The sequence below is a fragment of the Panthera leo genome, chromosome B3 (assembly GCF_018350215.1).
Source record: "Panthera leo isolate Ple1 chromosome B3, P.leo_Ple1_pat1.1, whole genome shotgun sequence".
NCBI lineage: Eukaryota > Metazoa > Chordata > Mammalia > Carnivora > Felidae > Panthera > Panthera leo.
In genome coordinates this window covers 118264332-118279282 of record NC_056684.1, presented here as the reverse complement: position 1 = coordinate 118279282, position 14951 = coordinate 118264332, and the positions used below count along the sequence as shown (strand labels likewise).

Genomic DNA, 14951 nt, shown 5'->3' with positions numbered 1-14951 from the left:
TAATCTTTGAATTCCTAATGAATTCACACCTCTAGTGAAGAACTCATTACAAAGTTCGATAGTTATTAGCTTATAAACTACTCTTTTCCACTAAGTTGTGAATTCCTTGAAAACAGAGACAGTATCTTATTCAATTATGTATGTTAAAAGCCTGGCATAGTTCATAACACTTAATAGGACTTTAGTAAATGCTGAATGAATAATATATTATAAAAAAGCAAAGTAATATAAATGGCAAATACACCCTCCACCCAAGATTATTAAATTAAACCTGATTCCTTTCAGCCTTTGGACAATAATTTAAATTTTTTTCATGACGAATAATAAGACCAGGATCTATTCAGTTATAATCACTCTAAATAAATATTTAAATGTAAATTTCAAGCATTTAGCATAAATATAGGAACTCCTATAGCTATTTCCCTGTGTGCTTAGAAAGAAATGTCCCCATTTTGCATTTCATTCTGTTTATTTTCTACAATAGGAGGTAGAAGGTTAACAAAGAGCCAGCTTCGGCTTACCCCAGTCTTTCACCAGGTTATTAGACATGTAGAGAATCTTTAATTTCTTCATTACATGGATCCCTTTCAACTTCTCAATAAAATTGTAGGAGATCCACAGTTCTTCTAATGTGTCCCCTACTGCTTCCTGAAAAACAAAGCAATTTGGTTTATAAGCTTATTTTTAAACTTTTCCTTCTGTCCCCTTTCCTTATAAAAACAATGGCCTTTGAGAGAACCGAAACCCACCTGTTTACGGGCAGGAGAGCTGCAGGTTGCGTGGGAGTTTTTTCTCATAAAAGAAAGGCAAATAGAACATTTTCTTCCTCTCTTCAAACTGATCTGAACTAAAATAGCTACTGAAATTACCAAAAGGGGAAACAATAGCACTATTTTATCACTTTTATTGAATGGCATAGATTTCAAATTATGTCCCTATACATTATATGGTTTGATCCTTATAACATTAAAGATAGGTAAAGCAGGTAATTTGATTTCTATTATAGAGAGATTAAAGGCATTTTCTAAGATCACAATGCTATCAAGTAATAGAGCTAAGTCTAAATTTCAGGGGTTTTGTTTCAATATTTATTATGGAAACTTTCAAACATAACAAGTTGAAAGAGTATTACAATGACTATCTATATATGTTCTACCTAGATTCTACCATTAACATTTTACTATCCTTTTCCTATCACATATCTGTCCATCTATCCATCTGCTATCTATCAAGTCCTCTTATTTTTTTGATGTATAAAACTCAGTTTAAAACTCATAGTCTTGAGGTGCCTGGGTGGCTTAGTTAAGCATCTGACTCTTAATTTCGGCTCAGGTCATGATCTCAGGGTTCATGAAACTGAGCCCCAAAGTTGGGCTGACAGTGACAGCATGGAGACTACCTGGGACTCTCTCCCCCCTCTATCTGCCCCTCCTCCACTCCCGCTTGCATTAGCAAGCTCTCTCTCTCAGAAATAAACATGAAAAAAAAAAACACCCATAGTTTTTCCATTACAGTACAAAGATTGTATCATATTGGCTCTTAAATGCTGGATATGATCAATGGTGGTACAAAGATTCTTCCTTCTTTTTTAGACATAAGACATAATGAAATGATTATTTCTTTTTTTAAAAAACAAAAGAATGCTAGGCAGGATCAATTAGATGCTCTATCCCCTCTTAGTCTAAAGAATTTACCTATATCCACATGGTAACATCTAGAATGTGGGGCCTAGGTCTATGTGCTGGTAACTGTCCTTTCAAAGACCATAGAGAGAATAAGTGTACCGGGACAAAGAACCTTAATACATTTTCCATACTGGTGGAACCAGGGGAAGCTGAGAAGGGAGTGGCCTGAATTAGTCTGTGTGTCATTCCAACTCCCACAATTCATCATAGTTTCAACTTTCTGAATAAAAGAAACAATTTCAAAGTAAAAAAAAAAAAACAAAAAACCTTTTATATCAGTCCATTCTAGCACTCATATATCAGAACTTAGTGATTTTATCAAACCCTCTCATCTACTGTTCTGATATCTTCTCCCAAAGGATCTAATTAATATGTCCTATATAGCTTTCAGAAGAGGGGAATCAGGCATCAGATAATTTAAACTTTATTACATACATTTTCATCTCACTGCATCCCCATCCATTTCATGTGTCAAATTTAGAAAGTGTGAGGTAGCAGGGAAAATACTGATTAAACATGGATTAGAAGATTTAGACACAATTCTGGGTCTGCCGCTTAGTGTTGTTTTACATGTATATATGGGGCTCTTGGTCAATTTCACCAATTCTCCAAATAGCCAATTTGCTGAATTTACTCTTTCACTGATTTACTGAAAAACTGTTTAACTACTTACAAATTATAGCAATTTGTTTTAGATAGGCTAGGATAAGATAAAACAGGATAGAATTTCCTTTAGATAGGATAACTTTTGAAGATGTCTGTGATGTTTTATTCATTCACCTGAGTACCAATTTAGTTTTAGTTTCATTTTTAGCCATTTGGATGTAGCTGTTTTGCCATTGCCAAATTGCAGTGCATTTGGGGACTTTCTTCACTTGGCAATATGACTTTGCAGAATGAGAATTTCTTATGTATACTAACTTACAAATGTACACATTTTGGATGTCCAGAGCGTAGTTCTTTCAATACATTTCAATCTCTTCCACGGTCTTTTGTACTTCCCTAAATGTAAGGATTCCCTAACCACTTTAATTAGATTACTATTTTTATGTGTTCTAATCACTTGAGAAGTGATTAGTGTCTAAAATATGAGGGGCACCTGGGTGGCTCAGTCGGTTAAGTGTCCAATTTCGGCTGAGGGCATAATCTCACAGTTCGTGAGTTCAAGTCCCACTCGGGCTCTGCACTGACAGTGCAGAGCCTGCTTGGGATTCTCTCTCTCTCTCTCTCTCTCTCTCTCTCTCTCTCTCTGCTCTTCTCCCACTTGCATGCTCTCTCTCTCTCTAAAAATAAATAAATAAACTAAAAAAAAAAAAAAAAAGAAACTGATTCTACCAAGATGGACCAACAAATCCAAAGCTGGGATGAAACAGCTGCAGTAAAATTAACACTAAATAAAACCTTAAAGAAAAAATTCAAAGGTGTTGAAACCATTCCAAGCAACACAATTTTTTATATATTTCTAAGAAGGTAATAAAGATAAGATTTTGGTGAAGCAATATGGTGACTATCAATCAGTAAAACCTGGCTAAGTTTGTGTAAATCAGTTCAGTGAAATCTGTCATTCAATAAATAATAAATTGGCCCTTTGGAGAACTGAACATTGAGTAAACAGACATTTAGCAAACTGGTCTGCTTCTACATATGAACAAATCACTCCTCCTCCTAGTTTTTTACTCTGTAAAAGGAGGAGGTTGGCATATTGAGATACCATCTCACACTCATTAGGATGGCTACTATCAAGCAAACAAAAAATAACAAGTGTTGGCAAGGATATGAAAAAATTGGAACCCTTGTGCATTAGTGGTGGGGATGGGATGTAAAATGCTATAGCTGCTACAGAAAATTGGTGGTTCCTTCAAAAATTAAAAATATATGATCTAGCAATCCCACTTCTGGGCATATACCCAAAAGGATTGGAAGCAGAGTTTTGAAGAGAGATTTGAACACCCATGTTTACAGCAGCATTATTTACAATTGCCAAAAGGTGGAAACAACCAAAGTGATCACTGATGGAGGAAGAGATAAACAAGACATGGTATATACATTCAATAGAATATCATTCATCCTGAGAAAAGAAAGACGTTCTGATAAATGTTACAACATGAATGAACCTTGAGGACATTATGCTAAGTGAAATAAGTCAGTCACATGAAGACAAATGCCATATGACTCCATTTTCATGAGGTACTTATGGTAATCACATTCAGAGAGACAAAAAGTAGAATGGTGGTGCTAGAGCTGAGGGGATGGGACAAAGAAGTTATTGTTCAATGGGTACAGAGGTGCAGTTTTACCAGCTGAAGAGAGTTGTGGAGATGGACAGCAGTGATGGTTGTACAATGATACAATATACTTAATACCACGGAACTGTACTTAAAAATGGTTACCATGGTAAATTTTATGTTATGTGTATTTTACCACAATAAAAAATAAAGGAACAAAAATGAGAAGGCTAGACAAGAAGTTCTCTAAGATTCCTTTCAGCTATTAAAGTTTATGATTCTTTGAGGTCAACAAACCATTATGAATATTGAAAACAAAAAAAATAAAAAAGTGTCTGTTCTGTAAATAATATTACATTGGAGGTTATAGGAGTGGGAAAGGTTTAAGGGAGTGCTGTAAAACCTCCATTTTGGACCACATAAAATGATGATTATTGTTATTGTTTGCCTTTTGTATAAAGTAATGAATTCAGATATCATAATGTTGCTGAAAGTCTTTAGGAAGATCTGATTCACAAACAGTTAAGAAATGTTTGTAGACAGCTGATTCTAAGTATACAAAAACAAATAGATTTTATATTATAAACAGGAAGTCATTAGAGAGAAATTATTTCATTCATCATAGCAACAAAAACTATAAATTACTTAGGAATACATTTTTATAAGAAGTGTACAGGCCTTACAGGAATTGAAACTATAAAATTCTACTTAAAGTTTAGACATAAAAAATCTGAATAAATCTGCCTGTAAGGGAAAACTCATTATTATAAAGACCTCAATTTTCTCCAAATCAATCTATAAATTCAGTGGAATTATAAGACTTCCAGTGGAAATTTATTTTTATGAACTTGATAAACTGATTTTCAAGTTTCTTTTGAAGAGTAAATGTCCAAGAAAAGCCAACAAACATTTTGAATAAGAAAAGAGGACTTATCTAAATAGATATCAAAACATATTATAGAGCTAAAGAAAATTAAAGTGGCATTATATTGGAGATGGAATATACAGGTAAAATAACAAATAAAAACTTGACCATCCAGGAACCCACCCATGCATACACAGAGTTTAGTAGGTGGCGTTTACAGTGGGAAAAGATTTTTCAATATATGGCTAACCATTTGAAGGAAAAAAATAAGGTTTGATACCTGCCTCATGCAACATATAAAAATAAACTCCAGATGGACTAAAGATAACAAGCTTAAAAATTTACATGTAAAAAAACTATAGAAGTATTAGAAGATGACTATTTTTATAATCTAGAAGTGAAGATCTTCTATGAAAGATACAAAACATAGAAGTCATAAAGGTTTTACAAATAAATTTGACAAATTTTAAAACTCCATTTGGGGGCACCTGGGTGGCTGTTGGTTAAGCTTCCAACTTCAGTTCAGGTCAAGATCTTCCGGTTTGTGAGGTCAAGATCTTGCAGTTTGTGAGTTCAAGCCCTGCATCAGGCTCTGTGCTGATAGCTCAGAGCCTGGAGCCTGCTTCGGATTCTGTGTCTCCCTCTCTCTCTGCCCCTCTCCTGCTTGTACTCTGTTTATCTCTCTCTCTCAAAAATAAACAAACATTAAAACCCCATTTGGCAACTATGAATAAAGTAAAAAGACAAGTGACAAAGAGAAAATACATTTAATAATTCTGAAAACTGGGGCACCTGGCTGGCTCAGCCAGTGGAGTGTGTGACTCTTGATCTCAGGGTTGTGAGTTCGAGCCCCATGGTGGGTGTAGAGATTATTTAAAAATAAAATCTTTAAAGGAAAATAAATTCTGAAAGCTATTGCATTAAATTACAGTGTGAAATCTGAAATCAGATTGCCTAGATTTGACTATGTTGGCTAAGTCTTCCATCTCTTCCATCATCTTTTTTGTTTATTTATCTGTTCATCCATAGATGGGCACTTGGATTGCTACAATCTTTTGGCTATTGTGAATAATGCTGTTATAAACATGGGTAAACAAGTATTTTGTTTGTATATTAGGGGGGAATCACTAGTGTGGTTATTTTTTTTAAGTAAAGAATAACATAAGATAACAACAATAACAACAAAAACCCAAACAGTACAAACAAGCATAAAAAGAAAAGTCTTTCTCGCCCCACACCCCCTTCCTTTCTTCAGAGGTAACAGCTATCACCACAAATATTCTATGTGTATATATATACATATACATATGTATACATGTATATATGTGTGTGTGTGTGTGTGTGTGTGTATATACACACACACACAATTATATACTTTGCTTTTTTTTTTCACTTAACAACATACCTTGCAAATTATTCCATCCAGCATGTATAGGTAAGTCCTACCTCATTTTTCCTCTTGATATATTTTATTTATTTATTTATATTTATTTATTTAGCTATTCTACAATTGATATACCCCAAGATTGTTGACTTTTTTTATACAAGCTTTGTTGCAATGAACATACTTGGTCCAACATCTTTGCTCATGTACGTGAGGATGAAAAAGTCCTAGATATAGAATAGTTGGGACAAAGTAAATACACACTGAAGACTGTGATAGCTATTGACAAACTTCTGGTCTCAGCAACAATATTTAAAAGCGCCTGTTCACTATACTTGGGCACTTTAGATAACTGCCTGAGCCCGAGTGTCTTTATTCTGAACTGAGGATTTTTTTTAATCTTTAAATGAGGACATTATATACTTGTGAATTTCAAATGAAATAATGCATGTAAAGAGTCTGTTACATAGCTAATAAATGTTAACAACAGCAATAATAGTAATAATATTCTCAACAATGGATAATTATTAGGAATATTGATAGTGCCTAGAATGCAATAAGAAAAAATAAAGCCGATAGAAAAATGAGTAATAACTATGTTTGGTCAATTACCAAAAGAGGAAACATATAACAAATATATAGGAGGACATTCAAGGTCACAACTAACTGAAGAAAACAGATTAAAACAACACAATACTCCATTTTTGCCTATCATATTGGCAAATATTAAAAATATGGATTGGGGCACCTGGGTGGCTCAGTTGGTTAAGTGTCTGACTTTGGCTCGGGTCATGATCTCGCAGTTTGTGAGTTCGAGCCCTGCGTCAGGCTCTGTGCTGACAGCTCGAAGCCTGGAGCCTGCTTGGGATTCTGTGCCTCCGTCTCTCTCTCTCTGTCCCTCCCCCACTCACACTCTGATTCTCTCCCTCTCTCAAAAATAAATACACACTAAAAAAATCGAAACATATATGGATTAAAGGGGCACCTGAGTGACTTAGTCAGTTGAGCATCCAACTCTTGATTTCAGCTCAGGTCATGATCCTAGGGTTGTGGGATCCAGCCCCACGGTGGGCTCTGTGCTGAGCATGGAGCCTACTTGGGATTCTCTCTCTCTTTCTCTCTTTGTCTCCCACTCCCCATCTCCCCCACTCTCTCTCTCTCCCCAAAAAAGAAATTTAAAAATATGGATTAAAAAATATGGATAAATGGATATTGAGGGTGGAGGGAATAATCCTCATCCATATAAAATAGATGGAAGTAGAAACTAGAATTAGCATTGTGAGAGCAATTTGAGGCACCCATCACAAATTTAAATGCACACAAATATCCTCACCATTTCTATTTTTAGCAATCTAGCCTCTATCAACATTCAAATAACTATTGAAGGTTATATGTGTGAAGATGTTCATTGCAACATGATTTGTAACAGCAAAAAAAGAGAGAGAGGCACACCTTCTGCAAGAAAATAATCTAAATGCTCAGCAGTATAGGAATAGTTAAATACATTGTTATATAAAAAAGAATGCATTAAATTTGCATGTTTTGACATGGGAGGATATTTATGATATGCTACTGAATGAAAAAGCAGAAAAAATATGGCCTGTGTATTATCAGTGCAAACATATATAACATATATATACATACATACACATGCACACAGATATCTATAGGTAAAAAGAGGAAAGACTTTCACAGTGTATTGCATATATTTATGACTTGCTTGACTTTTTTTTTATAATTAACATATATTACGCTTAGAATTAATAGTTTTTGTAATTAGTAATATATTGAGTCACTCAGTATATTATTTACAGAGTGCCTATTACATATATCAAGCACTAATGTATATGTTCATGAACAAAACTAAGGTACTCATTAGGATTTGTGTGTGTGTATTTGTGTGTGTGTGTGTGTGTGTGTGTGCGTGCGTGTGACATGACAGAAAGAGACAAAGACAGAAAACAAATAAATGAGAATTTCAGATAGTAATAAGAAAGTTGAAAAAAATTATAAGCGGTAAGAGTTTTTGCCCACAAGGCTACTTTAGATATATGGCAGCTGGAAGTGACATCTAAGCTGAAGTGTGAAGGTTAAGAAGGAGTCAGTAACGTAGAAGTCCAAGGTAATAGGGTTTTTAAGGCAAAAGAAATGGGAAGTAGAAAGGTCCTTCAGGTGGGAACGGACTTGGCATGCTCAAGGAGGAGAAAGACCAGTGGCTAGAGATTACCAACTAGGAAGAAGAGTAACATGGAATAACATCTGAAAGGAAGGCAGAGGCCAGATCATATACACAAATGGGCTTGCAATGTATCCCGTCAGTTTTCCTAAGTAGTTTTAATTAGACCCTTTTCCTTCAATTTAACGTTCCATGTTTCAGGCAGCTGAACACTGCCTCCTATTTGGCTATTACAGCTGCCTCTGTAATGAGGGGGTGGCTATTTCAGCCTGTGTGGTTTGGGAGGTTACTGTTGAGAAGCACTGCAGTTTCAACCCCACTGGTTCTTGGGAAGCACAAGCTAGGCTTACTAGGGGTGGGGCTGGGAGTGGGGAGAAGGCCAGAGTCATAAAAACATTGGGAATGTTTATAAAATTATTTAACAATATACACTTTTTAAAAAATTATTATCTGTTTGGGAACAAATACAAGAAAAAGACATTAGCTTTGTCATTCCCAAAACTGCCTAAATTTTACAATATGGTTTCATCTCAACTTCTCTGCAAGGAAATTCAAATGGCCAAAAAATTCCCTGTCAAAAACTTAAAAATTTTTAAATGCCCAAGTTTGATAAGGGGAAATGGGAACCCTCATACATTACTGGTAGGAATATAAACTGTTAAAACTTTCCAAAGGGTAACTTGGTAATATGCCACAAAAGCCTTAAAAGAAATTCATACCTTTTGACCCAGCAATTCCATTTCAAGGAATTTATCCAAGGAATTATTCATAGATGTGTGCAATAATATAGCTAAAAGGAGATTCATAATAGCATTGATTATAATAACTCCAAACTGGAAATAAATAATGAGTAATAAGTAACTGATTTAAAAAATTATGGTATATCAGTAAAACAGAATATTATGCTATCATAAAAAAAGGGGTACGGTTGAAAATTATTTTAAAAACTTAAGTTACATCCTCTGATCAAAAACCTCCAGTGGCTTTGTAAGCCATTTGGAAAAAAAAATCTAAAATCTTATCATTACCTGTAAGACCCAATGTAGCCTCATTCCTGGCTCCCTTTCCAAGCTCACTGAGGGCAATTCCCTACCCTCATTCAACTCTTCTGCTCTAATTCAAGCATATGGAGCAGCTTCAGTTTCAGGACATTTGCACTTGTCCCACTTCAGTCCGGAGTACCTGTCCCTTGGTCAGCCCTATAGCTTTTTTCCTCATTTCCTGTCAATCTATGTTCTTGTATATGCCTTGCTTTTCTTCATTGCATTTATCACCAACTGTATTATACAATGTATTGCATATGCATTATACAAATATTTTCTAGACTGTCTACCTCTACTGTAATCAAAGTTCTAGGAGAGCAAGGACTTCATTACCTATTCTTCTGTATCCCTAATGCCTAGAACAGTGCCTGGCTTAAAGTAGGCATTCAGGAAATATATTGAATGATTTTGTTAAATGAATGAATGACATGAAAAAAATGATTTTTACATATTAAGTAAAAAAAGAGAGCAAAACAATATGTATAGTATGATTTCATTTTCTACATACCCATCAAAGAATATAAAAAAGACAAGAAAGATATCAATCAAAATGTTAACAATATTTACACTGTCAGTGGCTTATAGGTACTTTTTATAGTTGCTTTTTGATTTTGCAAAGTTTCTGCAATGAACAAATATTACTTGTATATTAAGGGGAAAAGTGCATGCTTTTTTTAAAGAAATAAATAACAACCTACCAGTCCATTTAAGTTCTTTATGTTGTTTCTTCCTAAAGACAATATTCTCAAGTTTTCTGTAGTAGAAAAAAAAAAACAATTTTTGTTTATGAGAATCACATTACAACTGTTGTAAATCTAATAAAATAAAGTGTTAATAACTTTTATATAATAAATATACTGATCTAATGAGTTAGAAAGGCTGTATTAATAAAGTGGTGATCAAGTAGGAAATAACATTGACCTATAATCTAAGGTAAACACTATAATTTCACATCATGGCAATATTAAATTTACAAATGGTTAGCTATTTGGACCACATGGTTTTAAATTGCTGGCAAGTGGGGCGCCTGGGTGGTACAGTCGGTTGAGCATCCGACTTCGGCTCAGGTCATGATCTCTCGATTGGTGAATTCGAACCCTGCATCGGGCTCTGTGCTGACAGCTCAGAGCCTGGAGCCTGCTTCAGATTCTGTGTCTTCCTCTCTCTCTGCCCCTCCCCTGCTCACACTCTGTCTCTTTCTCTCAAAAATAAATAAACATTAAAAAAATTAACATAAATAAATAAATAAATAGCTGGCTAGTATAAATATTATAGGGATAAAATAAGACTAAAGAATATTTTAACTTCATCTTTTTTTAAGTTTATTTATTTTTGAGAGAGAGAGAGAGAGCACAAGTGGGGGAAGAACAGAGACAGAGGAAGAGAGAATCCCAAGCAGGTTCCACACTGTCACCTTAGAGCCTGATGCAGAGCTCGAACTCATGAACTGTGAAATCATGACCTGAGCCAAAATCAAGAGTCTGACTCAACCGACTGAATCACCTAGGTGCCCCACGAAGCTCTGAACTTAAAATTTGTGAAGCATATATATAATTCAAATCTACTATAGTATGAAGACTCACTCTAGAAAATAGGAACATATTTATGCATAGCACACCTCACTCCCTCACTCCAAAAAGGATTAAAAGTGAAATCAGGGGTGCCTGGGTGGCTCAGTTGGTTAAACAACTGTTCATGAGTTCAAGCCCTGCATTGGGCTTTAGGCTGCCAGTACACAGCCTGCTTCAGAGTCTCTGTCCTCCTCTCTCCCTGCCCCTCCCCTGCTCACATGTGCTCTCTCTCTCTCAAAAAATAAATTTTCTTTTAAAGTGAAATAAAATGAATTAGTATTTTAAAAATCTTTTGCTTTCAATCTTTTAAAAAATTAGGTTGTGATTTGATTTAAAAATGCTCATTTGTATTTTTTAAAAGGTTGGTTCTATTTATGTATCTATAAGCTATTTCTGGAAGAAAAAAAGAAAGTAGAAACAGTGGTTGCTTTAGGGAACTGAGAGTCTATGTTCAGAGGAAAATTTATTTTCCACGGTACCCTTTTTTGAACTGTTTGCATAAAACCATGTGCATGTATTATTTTTGAAAATTAAAAAAAAAGATTCTAGCAAAGCACAGGAAACCTCATTTCTGTTCTAAAAAACTGCTGATTACTTATGCATAAGTTATACATTTAGTTTTCACAACTTAACCTTCTATAACTATGTTATCCAATATGGTAGTTACTACCCATGTGTGGCTATTTAATTTAAATTAATTAAAATTAAATACAATTTAAAGTTCAGTTTCTCAATCATACTAGCCACATTTCAGGAGCTTAATAGCTGTATGTGGCTGGTGGCAACTCTATTGGGACAGTGCAGACAGCTCTATTGGACTGTACTGTTCTATGACATCCATAATTCAATGGTTAAGAACAAAAATTCAATTAACTGAGTTCCAATCCCAACTCTCTAGGGAAGCAACCAAACTTCTTTGAATCACAGTTTCATTATACGTAAAATGAGGAAATATAATATCTGACTTGTAAGAATATCAAGATTAAATGAGATTAATTGTCTAAAATATTCAACATAATGCTTAATCCATGTACGTACACAATAAATGTGTGTGTGTGTGTGTGTGTGTGTGTGTGAGATCAGACATATATGGCTATATAAACTTTGTTTTAATTTATTCAATTTAATTATTTTATTTTTTTAAACAACGGAATTTTTGTAATGTTTACTTATTTTTAGAGAGAGAGAGTGCGTGCACGTGGGCAAGCAGGGGTGGGGCAGGGATAGAGGAGAGGGGCAGAGATAGAGGGAGAGAGAGAATCCCAAGCAGGCTCTGGGCTGTCAGCACAGAGCCCAACACAGGGCTCAAACCCACAAACCGCAAGACCATGACCTGAACCGAAATCAAGAGTTGGACGCTCAACTGACTGAGCTACCCAGGCACCCCTAATGAATTATTTCAAATTCTGTTATGAGAAACACTTAACTTTCAGGACAAAGTATTTTGCGAGTGATCTAATTCATGCAAAATGTTTTAACTGTTGAAACAAGTCCCCTGGTTATGGACTGAATTGTGTCCCCTGACTCCAAAATTCATATGTTGTAGTCCTAACACTCAGTTCCTTAGAATGTGACTGTATTTAAAGATAGGGAATTTAAAGAGTGAATTAAAGTAAATGTCATCATTTTAGGTAACATTCAATGACTGGTACCCTGGGGCACCTGAATGGCTCAGCCAGTTAAGCGTCCAACTCAATTTCGGCTCAGGTCATGATCTCACGGTTGGTGGGTTTGCTTGGGATTCCCTCTCTCCTTCTCTCTCTGCCCCTACCCTCTCCCTCTCCCTCCCTCCCTCTCTCTCTCTCTCTCTCTCTCTCTCTCTCTCTCTCTCTCAAAATAAATAAATAAACTTAAAAAAAAAAAGTGCAATATGACTGCTGCCCGTATAAGAATTATAGGAGGGGCGCCTGGGTGGCTCAGTCGGTTGAGCGTCTGACTTCGGCTCAGGTCACGATCTCGCGGTTCGTGGGTTTGAGCCCCGCGTCAGGCTCTGGGCTGACGGCTCAGAGCCTGGAGCCTGCTTCCGATTCTGTTTCTCCCTCTCTCTCTGCCCCTCCCCCATTCATGCTCTGTCTCTGTCTGAAAAATAAATAAACATTAAAAAAAGAATTATAGGAACAGATTAGGACACAGACAGAAACAGAGAAAAGACCATTAAAGACCAAAGGAGGGACACCTAGATGGCTCAGTTGGTTAAGTGTCTGACTTCAGCTCAGGTCATGATCTCACTGCTTGAGTTCGAGCCCCCCATCGGGCTCTGTGCTGACAGCTCAGAGCCTGGAGCCTGCTTCCAATTCTGTGTCTCCCTCTCTCTCTGCCCCTCTCCCACTCACACTCTGTCTCTTTCTCTCAAAAATAAATAAATGTTAAAAAATTTATAAAGAGGGGAGCCTGGGTGGCTCATTTGGTTAAGTGTCCGACTTCGGCTCAGGTCATGATCTCACAGTTTGTGAGTTTGAGCCCCACTGTGGACTCTGTGCTGACAGCTCAGAGCCTGGAGCCTGCTTTGGATTCTGTCTCCTTCTCTCTCTGCCCCTCCCCACTTGTGCTTTGTCTCTCAAAAATAAATAAATGTAAAAAAAAATTTTTTTAACTATAAAAAAAAATTAGAAAGAAAAAACAAAAGACCAGAGGAAAAGATGGCCATCCGCAAGCCAAGGAGAGAGGAACTCAACCCTCCAAAACCTTGATCTTGGACTTCTCACCTCTACAGCTGTAAGAAAATAAATTTCTGTTGCTTAAGCCATCTAGTCTGTGGAATTTGTTATGACAGCCCTAGCAAATTCATACACCCCATATAACAATATATGTGTGAAAATTAAATATTTAAGAAAATCATATAATCAATTATTCTTTAAAGCTTCTTGATATGGAAAGATTGCCATTTTATTTTGTCTATTCCATGCAGATTGAAAAGCTTATTCAAACAGTTATCCATTCAACACATAACTATTGAGCATCTACAATACACCAGGAACAGCTATAATCACTTGCAGTGATTAAAATATACTATATGATAATACAATAGTGAATAATATAGACAAAAATTCCTGCTGTCATTGAGCTAACAATTTGCCAGATAATAAACTAAGTAAGATACTGGGGCACCTATGTGGCTCATTCGGTTAAGTGTCCCAAGTCTTGATTTCGGCTCAGGTCATGATCTCACGGTTTGTGAGTTCAAGCTCTGCATTGGGCTCTGTGCTGACAGCGTGGGTCCTGCTTGGGATTCTCTCTCTCTCTCTCTCTCTCTCTCTCTCTCTCTCTGTCCCTTCCTGACTCTCTATCTTCTCTGAAAATAAATTTAAAAAACTTAAAAAAGAAAAAAAGAAAGATAATAGGTCTTGCATAGGCTGTGTGAGAAAGGAGTTAAGAAATTACCAGGGAGTTTGTCCTAAGCAACAGGAAGAATGGAGTTGTTGCTATCTGAGAAAGACACATAGGAAGTTGGTTTAGCTGGGGCTGGGGAAGGATATCAGTACTCAGTTTCGGAAATGTTAAGTGTGTGATGTCTAGTAGACATCCAATGGAAATACCAGGCAACCGACTGTGCAAATCCGGAGTTCAGAGGAGATGCCTGGGTTAGGGATACAAATATGGGAACCATCAGCATATAGATGATAAAGCCATGACCTAGATGAGATAATCCAGGGAATAGGTGAAGACAGAACAGAGAAGAGATCCAAGAACTGAGGCCTAGAGTACTCTAATACTTAAAAGTGGGAGACACGAGACTGGGAAGGAGCAGCCAGAAAGACAGGAAGATCAGGAGGGCACAGTGTCCTAGAAGCCAAACATTGAAATTACTTCGAAGAGGAACTAAATCATTCATGTCAAAATATGCTGCTAGGTCAACTAAGATGAAGACTGAGAAACAACCTCAGACTGAATATAACAAATATAAAATATATGTAGCTCTTCCAAAGATAGTATCTAAGTTAATATATAAAACTCTTTTTTTTTTTTAAACACCTTTTAAAAAAAATACACACGAAAATGGTG

The 14951-nt window shown here is 36.0% G+C and overlaps 1 protein-coding gene across 1 annotated transcript in view; it reads right to left on the bottom strand.

The window, feature by feature from the left end:
- DNAL1 (dynein axonemal light chain 1) overlaps positions 1-14951 on the bottom strand; it is a 44422-nt gene that overhangs the window by 5607 nt on the left and 23864 nt on the right. The window contains exons 5-6 of the mRNA XM_042943734.1: positions 10077-10132; positions 522-648 (exon numbers count right to left, since the gene is read on the bottom strand). Of these exons, the coding sequence (XP_042799668.1) occupies positions 522-648; positions 10077-10132 (183 nt within the window). The remainder of the gene's footprint in view (positions 1-521; positions 649-10076; positions 10133-14951) is intronic.